This window comes from Chiloscyllium punctatum, chromosome 32 (genome assembly GCF_047496795.1).
Source record: "Chiloscyllium punctatum isolate Juve2018m chromosome 32, sChiPun1.3, whole genome shotgun sequence".
Classification (NCBI taxonomy): domain Eukaryota; kingdom Metazoa; phylum Chordata; class Chondrichthyes; order Orectolobiformes; family Hemiscylliidae; genus Chiloscyllium; species Chiloscyllium punctatum.
Genome location: NC_092770.1, coordinates 21,063,225 through 21,079,345, shown reverse-complemented (window position 1 = coordinate 21,079,345; position 16,121 = coordinate 21,063,225). Strand labels below are relative to the sequence as shown.

The window sequence follows — 16,121 nt, the reverse complement described above, 5'->3', positions numbered from 1 at the left end:
TCAAGAGTTATGGGAAATGGCAAGAACGTGGAGCTGACAATTATCACATCAGCCATGATTTCATTGAATGATGGAACAGACTCCTCGGGTTGAATGGCCAACTGCTGCTCCCACATCTCCCCCCAGTTATCGTTAGACATCATTACCATCTGAACGGACGTTACATGAACTGCTTACTGGATCTGGCCTGGGGCAACTGTAACACAGTTGGCATTTTTGTCACAAGTGTTGTTGCTCTTGCAGACATCAGTCAATTCACATCCAATTCCGGGTGACAGATTCTCATAGCCTTCCTGACACTGACAATGAGACTGCAAAAGAAACGAAAATATGAAACATCGATTAAATCTTGCAGTATACTTTCCATCAGAAAGTATGTCAAAATTTGAAGGCCTTCCTTTCTTTCCTTGGACATGAAAATGGTGTTTTAATTAGTATAAAGCATTCTTCATTTAAATGTTATATTTGTATTAATATCTTGTATAGGCTTACACAAAAAGTTCCAGATCGATAGATCAGCAAACAATGAAAAAAGCTGGATCTTCTGGAATTCTCATCTGTTCCCTTTAACTTATGGACTTGAGGATTGTATTGTCCTCCTGGCCAGCCTAGCAACCAAATAAAGCGGGGTGGTGGCCAAACGGTAATGTCACTGGACCAGTAATCCAGAGACCCAGGCTAATATCTTGGGATGTGAGGTCAAACTCCACAACAACAGGTAGAATTTGGATTTAGTTCTGCCTGGGATTGAAAATTGCCCTTAATAAAGATCATGAAACTATCATGAATTGTTACAAAAGCCCATCTGGTTTACTAATGCTCTTTAGAGAGGGAAATCTCCATTTTTTTACCCATTCTGGTTTACATGTGAGTTCAGATCTACATCAGTATCGTTGACCTTTAACTGCCCTCTGAAATGACCTACCAGGCCACTCAGTTCAAGGGCTATTGGGCAATAAACATTGGTATTGCTAGCGATGATCGTCCCATGAAAGAGTAAAGGAGCCACACGCTATAAATTTGATTTCATGTAATCTCATGTAACAGACAACTTCTGACTTTTGCCCTAAAGTCCTTAATATTTCACAAACCTCAATTGATCATTCATTAATATAGTACAATTTTCCAATGATGCTGGCCTCCCCTTTTCCCTGACCCCTGAGCAGCATTGAAATCACAAGCCCAGTAAATGTTTCCTCTCCTGAGATATAGGGGAAGTTGGTAGGGGCTCCCTGAAGCTTGCCATTGCCGTGTCAGAAAGTGGGCTGGAGCTCAATGCCTTGATGGGTTTTTGCCGTGAGTAGCATTATATTCACCGAATACCTGATCAACCTGGAATCTGCGCTACCTGGAAAGTGGGAGCCCCACATCCAGTTCAAAACTCATTGGATTAACAAAGTGAAAATTCAGATTGATTGAGCCCTGGTACCTTGTTTGGAAGCAAAGATCCATGCATTTGAACCAACACATTTGTATAGAACATACCCAAACAATGAGAGTTCTGATTGGGAGTCTCCATTCCTCTTAATCATGGCTTCCTCCATTACCTTTTCATTAAGCAAGCCCCTCAGAAACATTACCTGTGTATAAATCCACCCTTTAATGTTGTGTCAAAAGCGTTTCTCTTGGAAAGCTGACAACTAATTGAGTACATACAGTAATTTGTACTAAGTCTCATTCACCCATTGCCTTCTATTGGCCTTCATTGACTCTCAGACTGAAGTCACCTTCATTTTCAAGCATGCATCATTCTTTTCAATCAAGTCCAGGACTTTGTCGTTTCCAATTATTAACCCTCCACCCCAACAAACAGTGGCAGTGTTTTGCTCCCAAGGCCGTAAGTTTTGAATCCCCATTTGAAATTTCTTCTCTCTCTCCACCTTTTCTTTTCATGCACCCCTTAAATCCTCTGTTTTTGGCCTAGCTTTTGTTCACCTGACCTAATGTAGCTCGGTGTCAAATTTTGCTTGATGTTCCTCCACTAAAAACCTTGGAATAATCTTAATCAACTTAACTGTGCTATAGACTAGAAGCGCTTCACAGGAGGCTCCCAAGCACTGAGGATGTCACCTAGACAGGGGACGAAACGTCTGCAACACAAATTCCCAGCTCGGTGAACAGAACCACAACAACGAGCACCCGAGCTACAAATCTTCTCCCAAACTTTGAAGACTAGAAGCTGTTGCAGTTACATAACAGATAACAGACTCTGAAACCATGAGGGAAAACAAATACAAGCAGCTATGCATTTAGGGCCCATTTCACTTTTGGAAATATGATATTGATTGAAAACATCATGCCTGCTACCCACTGCCCTAATGAGTGTGGGTGGAGGGTCTGGTTTAATAACCATTAGCGGGCACATACATAATTGTGTTCTGCCTAACTTAGCACTTGGTTGAAGCGTAGGGAGACTCTCATTGAATCCTGAAGTGGACCATAGGAGCTCACTGTAAACAGGATAAGAACCAACCTTTCCGGGGCCATCATAATGGCAAACCGTTGAGTTCGTCGGGCAGTTCCCAAAATGGTTTTGGCACGGATCAATGGGTAGGCAGATCTGGCCATCACCACGGTAACCCTCGTGGCAAGAGCAGGTGAAAGTGTCAGGTGCCAGGTAAGTGCATACAGCATTGGAGCCACAGGGATTTTGAAGACAAGGATTAATGGCTGAAAGAAAAATATTGTTGCTTACATTTAATTCCTTTTGTACACATTTGGCATCAAGCTGTATACAATGAACTAAATCTGTGTTGCCCACTTAGTCAAAAGGAAGGTTTGCATTTCTATAGCTCTTTACGTGATCGCCAGACTCTCACAAAGCGTTTTACAGCCAACAAAAGTCTTTTTGAAGTATAGTTGTTGTTGCATTACAGCAGCCAATTTGTGCACAGCAAGATTCAACAAACAGCAATACGATAATGACCATCTGTTTCACTGCTGTCATCTGAGGATAAGTATTGGCCAGGACACTGGGGGAGCTCTTAAGAAAGTGACATCAACCTAGACGGTCAGAAAGAGTGTTGATTTATTGTCTAATCCATCTCCAACAGTACCGCAGTCCCTCAGTACTGCATGGACTGTCAGCCTGGACATTTCAGCTCAACTCCCAGGCTACTGCTTGAACCCAGAACTCGATAAGGAATTCAGAGGCAAACTGAATTCAAACAGGCCATGGCTAAACAAGTTAATTCCTTCATTTATTTCTTCATGTTCCTTTTTTTTTAAATGCCTTGTGGGTGTCACTGGCTGGATCAGTATTTATTGTCTGTCCCTTGTTGCTGTTGAGGAGATGGTGGCGAGATGCCTTCTCGGTCCACCCGACAACGCCCATACGGAGGGAGTTCCAGGAATTTGACCCAGTAACAGTGAAAAAACAGCGAATCAGGATGGTGAGTGGCTTGGAGGAGAACTTACACGTTTCTGCTGCCCTTGTCCTTCTAGAGGGAAGTGGTCGGGAGTTTGGAAGGTGCTGTCTAAGGATCTTTGGTGAATTTCTGCAGTGCATCTTATTGATGGTACATACTGCTGCTACTGAGTGGTGGAGGGATTGGATGCTTGTGGATGTGGTGCCAATCAAGTGGGCTGCTTTGTCATTGATGGTGTGAAGCTTCTTGAGTGTTGTGGGGGTTGCATCCGTCCATGCAAGTGGTGAGTATTCCATCACACTCCTGACTTGTGCCTTGTAGATGGTGGACAGGCTTTGGGGAGTCAGGGGCTGAATTACTCACCATAGTATTCCTGGCTTCTCATCAACTGTAGTAGCCACTGTGTTTACTTGGTGAGTCCAGTGAGTTTTTGGTCAATGGTAACCGCAGGATGTTGATAATGGTAATCCATTGAAATCAAGAGCAGTGGTTAGGTTGTCTCTCATTGGAGATGGCCATTGCTTGGCATATGTGTGGCACAAATGTTACTCATTCTAAAATGTTCTAGTACAATTAAAATTACTAAACTCAATTATTAATGGGAACAAAAGCAGAAATTGCTGGAAAAACCAGCAGGTCTGGGTGCGTCTGTGAAGAGAAATCAGAGTTAACGTTTCGGGCCCAGTGACTCTTCTTCAGTTCTCCAGACTCTCTGAGCTTTTCCAGCAGTTTCTGCTTCTGTTTCTGATTTCCAGCATTCACAGTTCTTTCTGTTTTTTTTCCCTATTTATGTTTTTTTTCCACAAACAGAAGGGTTTAACACATTCGCTTGTAGTCAATAGCATAATGAGCACTTACGTTCACATGTTGTGCTTCCTTGGGTATGATAACCAGCTAAACATTCACACACTAACTTTCCAGTCGCTGCTTCTTCAGAACATCTTGTATTTTCTGGACACTGTAGTGCCCGACAAGCGGGTATGGCTTAAAAGATCAAGAAAGAGACTTGACACACTTTGCAAATGCAACAGAAATGTTGCAGAGATTCCAGTTGATTCTTGTGTCTGTTCAGACCTCTTGAGCAGCCCTGATTTCCATCACTCCATCACTAAAGACTTTTTTATTCTGCTGCCCAGACCCTCTCTAAACCAGCCCACTATCTCGAACTTTCTTTCCAACTTCAAGACCCTCCTTAAAACTCACCTTGTTTGGCTGTCAGTGGTGCTTACATGACTTGGTGTAACGTTTCATTTGGTAACACACTTGAGGGTGGCATGTTGGCTCAGTGGTTGGCACTACTGCCTCACAGCGCCAGGAACCCGGATTTGATTCCAGCTTCTGTCGACAGTTAGTGTGGAGTTTGCACATACTCCCCGTGTCTTTGTGGGTTTCCTCTGGGTGCTCTAGTTTCCTCCCACAATCCAAAGATGTGCAAGTTAGGTGAATTTGACCATGCTAAGTTGTCCATAGTGTTCAGGTATGTGTAGCCTAGGTGCATTAGTCAGGGGCAAATGTAGAATAATAGGGTAGGGGATTAGGTCTGGGTGGATTAGACTTCAGAGGATCGGTGTAGACATGTTGGGTTGAAGGGCCTGTTTCCATGCTGTAGGGATTCTATGAAAGTCTCAGAACATGTTAAATGTGCTAACCAATGGCAAGTTGTTCTTTTGTATTGGATGGTGCATGAGAGAGAGAGAATGAACTTGCATTTATATAGCACCATAAACAACCAGTCAGTTTGATTTACAATCTGGCCATTGAGGTAATTTAAGAATTGTGGTAACCAATTTTTGGCAAACACCTCTCTCCCACAAACAGAGATTTTTCAAAGGTGTTAGCTGAGGGATATATTTGTCCAGGACACTGGACTGGGAAGAAAGGTTGGGTAGACTAGGTTTGTTTTCACTGGAACGCAGGACATTGAGGGGCGACCTGATAGAAGTTTATAAGATTGTGATTGGCATGGATAGAGTGGAAATTATGAGATCTTTTTCCCAGAATGGAGGGGTCACAGGTTCAAAGTGCAAGGCATGTTTTCCACACAAAGGGTGGTGGGTGCCTGGAACACACTGCCAAACGAGGTGGTGGAAGCAGACACAATAGCAGCATTCAAGAAACACTTGGATGAATACATGAATAGGAAGGGAATAGAGGCATATGGATCCTACAAGTGAAGACCATTTTAATATGGAAGGGCAAAATGTCTAGGCACAGGCTTGGAAGGCCGAAGGATCTGTTCCTGTGCTGATTTGTACTTTGTTCTTTGTTCTGAGCACTGATACATAAGGATACTGTCTTTGCTCATTATTAGTGACTCTCAGTGTAACTAACAATACCTTCTCTTGGTCTTGAGCTGCTCCTGTGCTCTGTGAATCTGGCTTCACTTTAGCAGAACGAGTGTTAATGCTAACCCAGAATATGGGCTCCAGCCTTAAGTAAACTTATGAGTGACCCCACAATGACGTAACTTTGTGCTGATAAATATAGTACAAATCCCTAAGACTATTAGCAACATTCAGACGCTAATAAATGATTGCCTCCAGGTACAAAAATTCATACACCGAGTAATCACAGCCCAGCTCAATAGCATACACATTGGTCCTTTGAGCTGTTTTTTTGACTAGGGATAAATGCTGATGTAAAATGTGCCCCACGAGTATTACCTTACATTGATACAATTATGGTACATGATGTTTTTACTCTAACAGATCATTGTATTGTCCTTACCCTGGTCACACTTGGCTCCTGTGTAGCCAGAATAACACGTGCATGTGCCATCTGCAGCAATTCCACTTTTGCAGACTCCATGAACACATTCACATTCTGCAAAAGGAAGAGATCGATGCTGTTTGAAATCACAGAGATAGATGCAACATTTTACAACGCAGGTGACATTTCTCACTCTGATGTCTCTTGGGGCTTTAACAATGATTAATGTAATGCACTCATTGGATCCTTGTCACTCTGAAAAACCCTGAGGACGTTCAAAAGGACAGAAGAGAAAGATGCTAAAATGAGATGTTGCTCAGTCTCAATTGCACCACAGCTCGGCCACTTCTGGAGGAGGTATCAAACCCTGCGCCGCCCCCCCCCCCCCCCTCCCCCCAAACCCCATCCTTCAGCATTAATTAGTTTGGCCTAATAATGGAGCTTCAAACTCTGCTGGGCCATATTTATGTCGATTTCATCAATGAAGTTCCACCTCAGGCCGCTCAGCTGAGCATATCCACTCAGTGCTCTCGCATGTCCAACCTCATAGTCGCCTGCCTCCCCACAGCTAACTGGCAAATGAACCCACTTTTTTAAGGGCCCTATGATCTTCTTCTAGGTGTTGCTTGCCACAGTGTTCAGCAGATTTATGCTCAATTCCTGAAAATCCCTGGAGAGTTGATATTTGAATCTTGTAAAGGCACAGAGCCTATAGAAGGCTTCCAAAAGGATTCACAGCAAGTCACAATGTGCCTGTCAAGACTACAAAAAGAAAATATTTCACAGTAATGTTTCATAGGCAGGTGGGACTAGATTGGGCTGGGATATCTGGTTGGCATGGACGGGTTGGACCGAAGAGTCTATTTCCATGCTGTACATCTCTATGACTCTATGACTTGAGGCAGTTAGATTACCTTAGGAAGTACTCTCCAAATGGAATTGAATGGACCATCTGAAGTAGGCTGGAATGCCACTGGGCCAAGCTCTGGACATTATTCTCAATCTCTTACATGAGGAGAATCAGAAATATGCTCTCTGACACCTCAGAAATTCCAATTCTAACGTTGCTACTTTTGAAGGTCAAGTCCTGACACCTCATGTTCCAATGAGGCACTTTACAACCTTTACGAATCTTTGAGTTTTGCACTCATTGGATATCTCAAAGTACTTCAGAAACAGAGTTACAGTTTGCAGGAAATATCACAGCCCATTCGTGCACAGAGTGATTCCATAAACAGCAATGTGGCAGTGAACAATTTGTGTTAATTGAGGGGTCAATGCTGACTCAAGGTATTGAAGGTAGTTCCATTGCTTTCAATCAGATAGAGCCAGGGAATTTTTTACACCCTCCTGAGGGGTAGACAAGGCGTCAGTTTATCATCGTGTCTGAAAGAAAGCGCCTCCACCAAACCGTTGATCGTTGTAGTCAAGGCCTGGCGAAGGACTTGGACTCAGAATCTCAACATTCAGAGACTAAAATGCTACCTCCTGCACCACAGCTGACACATCCGGCAAATCCACATTCCAGACTTGTACTGGATCTGCCCATTTGCACTTCCACTAGACCCATCTTTTGTATCTTTACTGGTTCCATTATCACTTTGCCATTACCATCAGTTGTTACTCAGTTATACCCTCCAGCATCTCAGTATCTCCATTTGCCTCCTTATTCCCCTCACCTTTCCACTTTCTTAAAACTCGTTACCTCTCTAACTTTTCACAGGTCTAACAAAAAAAATCTTCTACTTGCTAAGTATTCCCAACATTTCCTGTGTTTATATATTTTTACATTTATTGTCTTTCATGTTTAGACTGCCACTTCAGACACTTAGCTCGAAGTCTATGAATTCTGTAGGAACTGACTGACCTCCTATCTGCCCACCATGTACAAGACACAAGGCAGGAGTATGATAGAATACTGAATCTAGATTAGAATGGTGCTGGAAAAGCACAGCAGGTCAGGCAGCATCTGAGGAGCAGGAAAATCGATGTTTTGGGCAAAAGCCCTTCATCAGGAATATGATAGAATACTCCCCACTTGCAGCTGTAACAACACTCAAGAAACCTGACATAAACCTGGAGAAAGCAGCTGCTCAGTAGGTACCCATGCCCTAACTTAAGCATTCAGTCCCTCCACAACCAATGCACAGTGGCAACAGTGTGTACCCATCTATCTATAAGATGCAGGGCAAAATGTGACCAATATTTCTTCATCAGCACCTACTAAAGCCATGACCACTACTGCCTAGACCGACAAGGGCAGCAGTCACAAGGGAATCTATTCACATGAATATTCCCCTCCATGTCAAACAACAAATTGCTTTGGAAAAGATCATTGTTCCTTTATTGTCACTGGATTAACATCCTGATGCTCCCTGTCTAACAGATACACACGTAGACCATCGTGGTTCAAGAAGGCAGTTCACCACCATCTTCCCATTGGCAGCCAGGGATGGGTAATATCAGCTGGCCATGTTAGTGATGTCCACACCCCAAGAGCAAATGAAAGAATGTATAAAATGCTGTATCTCACCAGAAACACAGTCAGGTCCGTATGAGGTCTCTTTGGCACATTTCTCACACGCTAATCCCGCATAGCCATCCTGCAATAATTAACATCAAAATATTGTAAGGTAGGGGCACTTAGCATTGAATAATAGTTAATAATTGTAGTATACGTGACTGATAAGCCAACTGGAGGCGGTGGACAGAGAAATTCCTTTCAAACCAGAGTTTCCAGTGTGGGTCTTTGCTTTTGCTTTGATGGTTCACAAGTAATGGAATGTGTAAAGTCATCAAAATTCAAGGCAGGTCTCATGAAAAACAATGAGTGTTGTTGAAAACACTCAATGAAACATGTCAAAACAGGAAGCTGGATTTGGTTTTGAGACTTGGTGACCCTTGCAAATTCATTCAGATCTCATCAAGCTACTTAGTCACTTCCTCCAACCCTTACCCCCACTCTTTAATGTATAAACCATTGTAAGGAGCACTGATCACAATTCACTGTTCGGGGTCAGTTGATCTGAACACTAACAAACACGCTAAATTCCACTGAATTCACTTTGATACAGTCCATTCAGCCCAGCATTTACAGTTCCCATGAACTGCATCCCTCCCTCTCCGTCTAACTCCATCAGTCGAACCTTCTATTCCTTTCTCCCCTGTGTACTTACTTAACCTTCCCTGAAACTGATCTCTGTTATTCAGCTGAAACACTCCCTGTGGTAGTAAGTTCCACTTTCTCACCACTGATTACAGAAGCATGTCCTGAATCCCATTTTGGGAAGTCTTCTGGCACCACGGGCAGCATCCCAGCTTCTGAGCTTGAAGCTGCCACTTCAAATCCCGTACCAGGACCCAATGATATGGTAACGCCACTGAACGTCTGAGTTTGACTATCAGCTGTCTGATGGAAAGAACATTGAAGCCTCTACTATCACTATCTATTGGTCCAGGCGATGAGGAAAGCTAATGGCATGCTGGCCTTCACAGTGAGACAATTTGAGGATTGGAGTACAGCTGCCTTGTGCAGTTATACAGGGCTGGAAAAGCACAACAGGTCAGGCAGCATCCAAGGAACAGGAGAATCGACGTTTCGGGCATAAGTCCTTCTTCAGGATTGAGGAAAGTGTGTCCAGCAGGCTAAGATAAAAGGTAGGGAGGAGGGACGCCCCTCCAACGCCCCTCCCCCAAGTCCCTCCTCCCTACCTTTTATCTTAGCCTGCTGGACACACTTTCCTCATTCCTGAAGAAGGGCTTATGCCTGAAACGCCGATTCTCCTGTTCCTTGGATGCTGCCTGACCTGCTGCGCTTTTCCAGCAACACATTTTCAGCTCTGATCTCCAGCATCTGCAGTTCTTGCTTTCTCCTCGCAGTTATACAGGGCCTTGGTGAGGCCACACCTTGGGTATTTTGTGCAGTTTTGGTCTGAGGAAGAACATTCTTTTGATTGAGGTTCACCGGATTGATTCCTGGATGGCAGGACTGACATATGAGGAAAGACTGGATTGGCTGGGCTTGTACTCACTGGAACTTAGAAGATTGTGGAGGCAATCTCATAAAGACATATAAAATCCTGATGGGACAGGGCAGGCTAGATGTGGGAAGAATGTTGGGGAAGTCCAGAACTTGGGGTCAGAGTCAAAGAATAAGGGGTAAGCCATTCAGGACTAAGATAAGGAAGAATTTCTTCACTCAGAGAGTTGCGAACCTGTGGAATTCTCCTCAAAAGGAAGCTGTTGGGGCAAGTTCATTAGAAACATTCAAGAAAGAGCTTGACCCCCTAAAGGGATCAAGGGATATGCAGAGAAAATGGGAGTGGTGTACTGAGTCTGCATGATCAGCCATAATCATATTGAATGGTGGTGCAGGCTCGAAGGGCTGAATGGCCTACTCCTGTTCCTATTTTCTATGTTTCTATCTATGGGAATGTGTATACTGCCAGAGCAACCTAGGCTCCCTGAGTGAGCTATAAAACATCACCATCTCATACTTAAAGTACCAGGTTTTGGACTCCCTCAAGAAATACCAGCATCTTTTCTACATTGATTCTATCAAATCCTCCCATAATTTTAAAGGTCTCTATCAGTCTTCCCTTTTCTAGATAAAAGAATGTTAGTCTGTTCAATCGGTGTAATCTGCCAGTCCTATGTCATACTTGAAAATGTTGTTTTCACAGCTTTTCCAGTTTCCCCTTGTCCTCAGAGCAGAACTGTGCTTAACGTTGGATGCCTTTGTAAGACCATAAACACTGCCCTTGTCTGGGATCCTCACAAACTAAGGAATCGACATGGCTGAAAATTTCTCACATTGACCTTTGGTTCCATGGGCACAACAATCGGGAAAAGGGCTTGGATCGTGGAATCGCCATTCACTGGGAGAGTATTTCTGGGATTTTCATCGGAATACATTGCTTGTCCGTGGGGGCTGCATTAAGAGCCTGGTTGGAGCTGCATCACTGAGATGTGGATCAGGATAGCTGAAGGGAAGATGTTGCATTTGAATTCTTATCCTCCTCCCTCATTTCTTGATCGCTTTCACGGGGGGCCTTTGTACCTTCATTATCCTGCAGTGTTCTGCCAATCAGGAGCCCCTGATGGGTTCTAGAGGGAAGGCGAACCTTTTCCAGCCAGTCCACCTATGTTTGTAATCCCTTTTCTCAACGTCACTCCCTTCAACATGGTGAAGACTATCTCGTGCCAATTTCTGCATTCATAATGCTAGAGTCCAGCGACCCGCAGTGGTGCCTCACCATGCCAATAGCAATGGAGCATTGATGAAGAATGAGATTGAACAGAAGTGTATTGTGAGTGGTATTGGCCATGGGGATAATGACTGTGATAAAGTAGCTCATTATCGTGACTGTAGTACTAACCATTCACTGCAATCTTTGCAATAAAATAGAGCCCATTCATTGGACAACTATCACTGTCACACAAATAACTATATATGGTGTTGGTGAGGCCGCACCTGGAGTACAGTGTAGACTTGTGTAGAGTCCAGATTTAGTTATTTGTGTGACAGTGATAGTTGTCCAATGAATGGGCTCTATTTAAGAAAGGATGCACTGGCAATGGAGGCAATTGAAAAGAGATTCACTCGGATGATTGCTGGGATGAAGAGATTGACTTAGCAAGAAGGAGTAAAGAGCTAAGGCCTTTATTCATTAGAATTTAGAAGAATGAGTGGTTGACCTTATTGAAACAGACCATATTCTGAGGGGGCTTGACAGGGTGGACGCTGAGATGTTTCAACTAGCAAGGCAATCTCAAGCTTGGAGATGCGGTTACAGAATAAAGAGGAGTTCATCTAAAACTGAGAAGGGCAGGATTTTAGTCTCCCAGAGGGTAGTGAATGTCTGGAAGTCTGTGTCCCAGAGAGTTGTGGATGCTAGATCACTGGAAGTCATAAAGTAGGAAGTGGATTATTGAAATATCAGAGAGGCGGGCTGGTAGGAGCTGCAAAGGAGAGGATTCTACCTTGGGTAGAATCTTCTAGAATGCCGGAGTTGGCTTGGCAGGCCACATGGGCTACTCCAGTTCCTATTTCTGATGTTTGTTTGTACTTACCAGTTAACACTCCAACCTACCATGCAATTACATGTGCCAGTTCCTCCCATGCCATCGAAGCATACTCCTTTCTTATTACAAGGGGTTGCTGCTCCTCCTGGGCATTCTGTAATCATATCAAACCAAGTATCAGATCTCTATACAGATTACATTCAATCAACAACAGAGAAGCGGGCTATTCAGCCCAACAGGCCAATGTTGGTGTTTATTTTTCATTCCCTCGTGGGATGTGGGCATCACTGGCTGGCGGCATTTATTGCCCGTCCCTAGTTGCCCTTGGTGAGCTGCCTTCATGAACCACTGCAGCTCTGTAGTGTAGGTGGACCCACAATTCCCTAAGGGACAGAATTCCAGGGTTTTTACTCAGTGACAGTGAAAGAATATCGATATATTTCCAAGTCAGGATAGTGAGTGGCTTGGAGGGGAACTTGCAGGGGGTGGTGTCCCCATGTACCTGCTGCCCTTGTCCTTCTAGATGGAAGTAGTCGCAGGTTTGGAAGGTGCACTCTGGGATCGTTGGTGAATTTCTGCAGCGCATCTTGTAGATAATACACACTGATACTACAGAGTGTTGGTGGTGGAGGGAATGGATGAGGTGCCTCTCAAGTGGGCTGCTTTGTCCTGGATGGTGTCAAGCTCCCCCCCTATCAGGATGACCATTCTATTCCTTTCTCCCTCACACAGCTTCCCCTTGAATCTATCTATGGGTGTTCACCTTAATCAGTCTCTGAGTTTAACATTCCTACCAGTCTCTGGGTGAAGAGGCTTTTCCTTGATTCCCCATCAGATTTAGCAATCACTATCTTATGTTTCCAGCCATGTGCTTCTGGATATTCTCCAAGCGGTTTAAACAGCTCAAAATGAAATTGGTTTCATATCATTGAAAATATAATTAGCATTTTATTATGAATAAAGTTCTGGATAGAACAAACATTTACAAACGTTAGTTAATACGAGGCTGATTCCTGTACACTGTACACTGGCTACAATGTAGATTTCTATTTAAATCCTCAAGTTCCTCTGGAAGTTCGCAATTATTGCACATTTTTCCAGAACATAATAAGATTCACATTTAGGAAATCTTAAAAGTGTTAGGAAAGTATAGATTACAAAAACAGCTGTATCAATGGAGATAAAAACTGAGAGAACTGCTAATGCTAGAAATCAGAAATAAAAGCAAAAATTGCTGGAAAAGCTCAGAGGTCCGACAGCACAGAACATAGAACATACAATGTTACAGTGCAGTGCTGGCCCTTCGGCCCTTGATGTTGCACCAACCTGTGAAAATACTCTGATGCCCACCTAAACTACACCGGTCCATTATTATCTATATGTCCAAGCCCATTTAAATGCCCTTAATGTCGGTGAGGCTACTACTGTTCCAGGCCCCTACTACTCGCTGAGTGAAGAAACTACTCCTAATATCTGTCCTAAATCTATCATTGCTCAATTTAAAGCTATGTCTCCTCGTGTTAGCCTTCACCATCCAAGGAAAAAGGCTCCTACTGTCCACCCTATCTAAACCTCTGATTATCTTGTACATCTCGATTAAGTCGCCTCTCAACCTTCTTCTTTCTAATGAAAACAGCCTCACTTCCTTCAGCCTTTCCTCGTAAGACCATCCTTCCACATCAGGTTACATCTGAACCCTTCCCAAAGCTTCCACATCCTTCCTATAACGCAGTGACCAGAACTGCACGCAATACTCCAGGTGCGGCCTTATCAGTGTCTTGTACAGCTGAAGCATGACCTTACGGATCCAAAACTCAATCCCCCGATCAATAAACACCAACACACCCATATGCCATCTTAAAAGCCCAATTGACTTGGGTGGCAACTTTCAGGAATTTATGCATCAGGATACCGAAATCTCTCTATTCATCTACACTGCCAATAGCCCAATACTCTGCATTCCTGTTATTTCTTCTGAAGTTAACTACCTCATACTTTCCCACATTAAACTACATTTGCCACTTCTTAGCTCAGCTCTGCATCTTATCTATGTCCCTCTGTAATCCACAACGTCCTTCAGCACTATCCACAACTCCACCTACCTTAGTGTCATCCGCAAATTTACTAATACATCCTTCTATGCCCACATCCAGATCATTTATAAAAATGACAAATGGCAGTGGCCCCAAAACAGATCCTTGTGGCACACCTCTGGTAACTGAGCTCCAAGATGAACATTTCCCATCAACCACCAACCTCTGTCTTCTTTCAGCTAGCCAATTTCTGATCCAAACCGCTAAATCACCTTCAATCCCAAAACTCCGTATTTTGGGCAATGGCCTACTATGTGGAACCTTATCCAACGCCTTACTGAAGTCCATATACACCACATCAACCACTTTACCCTTATCCACCTGTTTTGTCACCTTCTTGAAAAACTCAGTAAGATTAGTGAGGCACGACCTACCCTTCACAAAACGATGTTGACTATCCCCAGTCAAATCGTTCCTTTCCAGATGATTATAAATCCTATCTCTTATCACCTTTTCCAACACCTTACTTCAACTGAAGTAAGGCTCACTGGCCTATAATTACCACGATTGTCCCAACTCCCCTTCTTAAACAGGAGAACAACATTCGCTTTCCTCGAATCTTCTGGCACTACTCCTGTCTACAATGATGACATAAAGATCAAAGCCAAAGGCTCTGCAATCTCCTCCCTGGCTTCCCAGAGAATCCAAAGATAAATCCCATCTTATCTATTTTCAGATCTTCCAAAATTGCTAAAACCTCCTCTCTGTCAACCGCAATCCTATCTAATCTTGTAGCCTGTATCTCTGTGTTCCCATTAGCATTGCCCTTTTCCAATGTGAATACTGATGAAAAGTATTCATTAAGCACTTCCCCATGTCCTCAGATTCCACACACAACTTTCCACTACTATCTTTGATTGGCCCTAATCTTACTCTAGTCATTCTTTTATTCCTGATATAACTAGAAAAACCTTAGGGTTTCCTTGATCCTATCCACCAATATCTTCTCATGTCCCCTCCTGGTTCTTCTTAGCCCTCTCTTTAGATCTTTTCTGACTAACTTATAACACTCAAGCCCCCTATCTGAACCTTCACAACTTATCCTCACATAAGCCTTCTTCCTCCTCTTCACAAGAGCTTCAACTTCTTTAGTAAACCATGGCCCCCATTTTCAACAACTACCTCCCTGCCTGATAGGTATATACTTATCAAGGACCCGCAGTAGCTGTTTCTGGAATGAGCTCCACATTTCAAGTGTGTCCATCCCCTGCAGTCTCCTTCCCCATCCTTTGCATCCTAAATCTTGCCTAATCACAGCATAATTGCTTTCCCCCAATAATACCTCTTTCTTTGCGGTATATACCTATCCCTGCCCGTTGCTATTGTGAACGTAATCAAATTGTGGTCACTATCGCCAAAGTGCTCACCTACCTCCAAATCTAGCACCTATCTGGTTTCATTCCCCAGCACCAAATCCAATATGGCATCATCCCTTGTTGACCTGTCTAGATACTGTGTCAGAAAACCCTCCTGCACACATTGAAAAAGAACTGACCCATCTAAACTACTTGGACTGTAGTATTCCCATTCAATATTGGGGAAGTTAAAGCCCCCCATAACAACTACCCTGTCACTCTTGCTCCTGTCGAGAATCATCTTTGCTATCCTATTCTCTACATCCCTGGAACAGTTAGGAGCCCTATAGAAAACTCCCAACAGGGTGACCTCTCCTTTCCTGTTTCTAACTTCAGCCCAAGCTACCTCAGTGGAAATGTCCTCAAACATTCTGTCAGCTGCCGTAATACTACCCTTGATTAACAAGGGTTAATCCATGTCTACATTAATGCAACAAAAACAGAAATTGCTGGAAAAGCTCAGCAGGTCTGGCAGCATTTGTGGAAAGAAATCAGAGTTAATGTTTTGGGTCCAGTGACAGTTCCTCAGACCTAACATTAACTCTGATTTCTCTCCACAGATGCTGCCAGAC

The 16,121-nt window shown here is 43.5% G+C and overlaps 1 protein-coding gene across 1 annotated transcript in view; it reads right to left on the bottom strand.

Annotated features, from left to right (window-relative positions):
* Nucleotides 1-16,121, bottom strand: part of stab2 (stabilin 2) — a 175,702-nt gene that overhangs the window by 138,895 nt on the left and 20,686 nt on the right. The window contains exons 4-9 of the mRNA XM_072551848.1: nt 12,170-12,255; nt 8,611-8,680; nt 6,096-6,191; nt 4,227-4,352; nt 2,474-2,670; nt 178-311 (exon numbers count right to left, since the gene is read on the bottom strand). Of these exons, the coding sequence (XP_072407949.1) occupies nt 178-311; nt 2,474-2,670; nt 4,227-4,352; nt 6,096-6,191; nt 8,611-8,680; nt 12,170-12,255 (709 nt within the window). The remainder of the gene's footprint in view (nt 1-177; nt 312-2,473; nt 2,671-4,226; nt 4,353-6,095; nt 6,192-8,610; nt 8,681-12,169; nt 12,256-16,121) is intronic.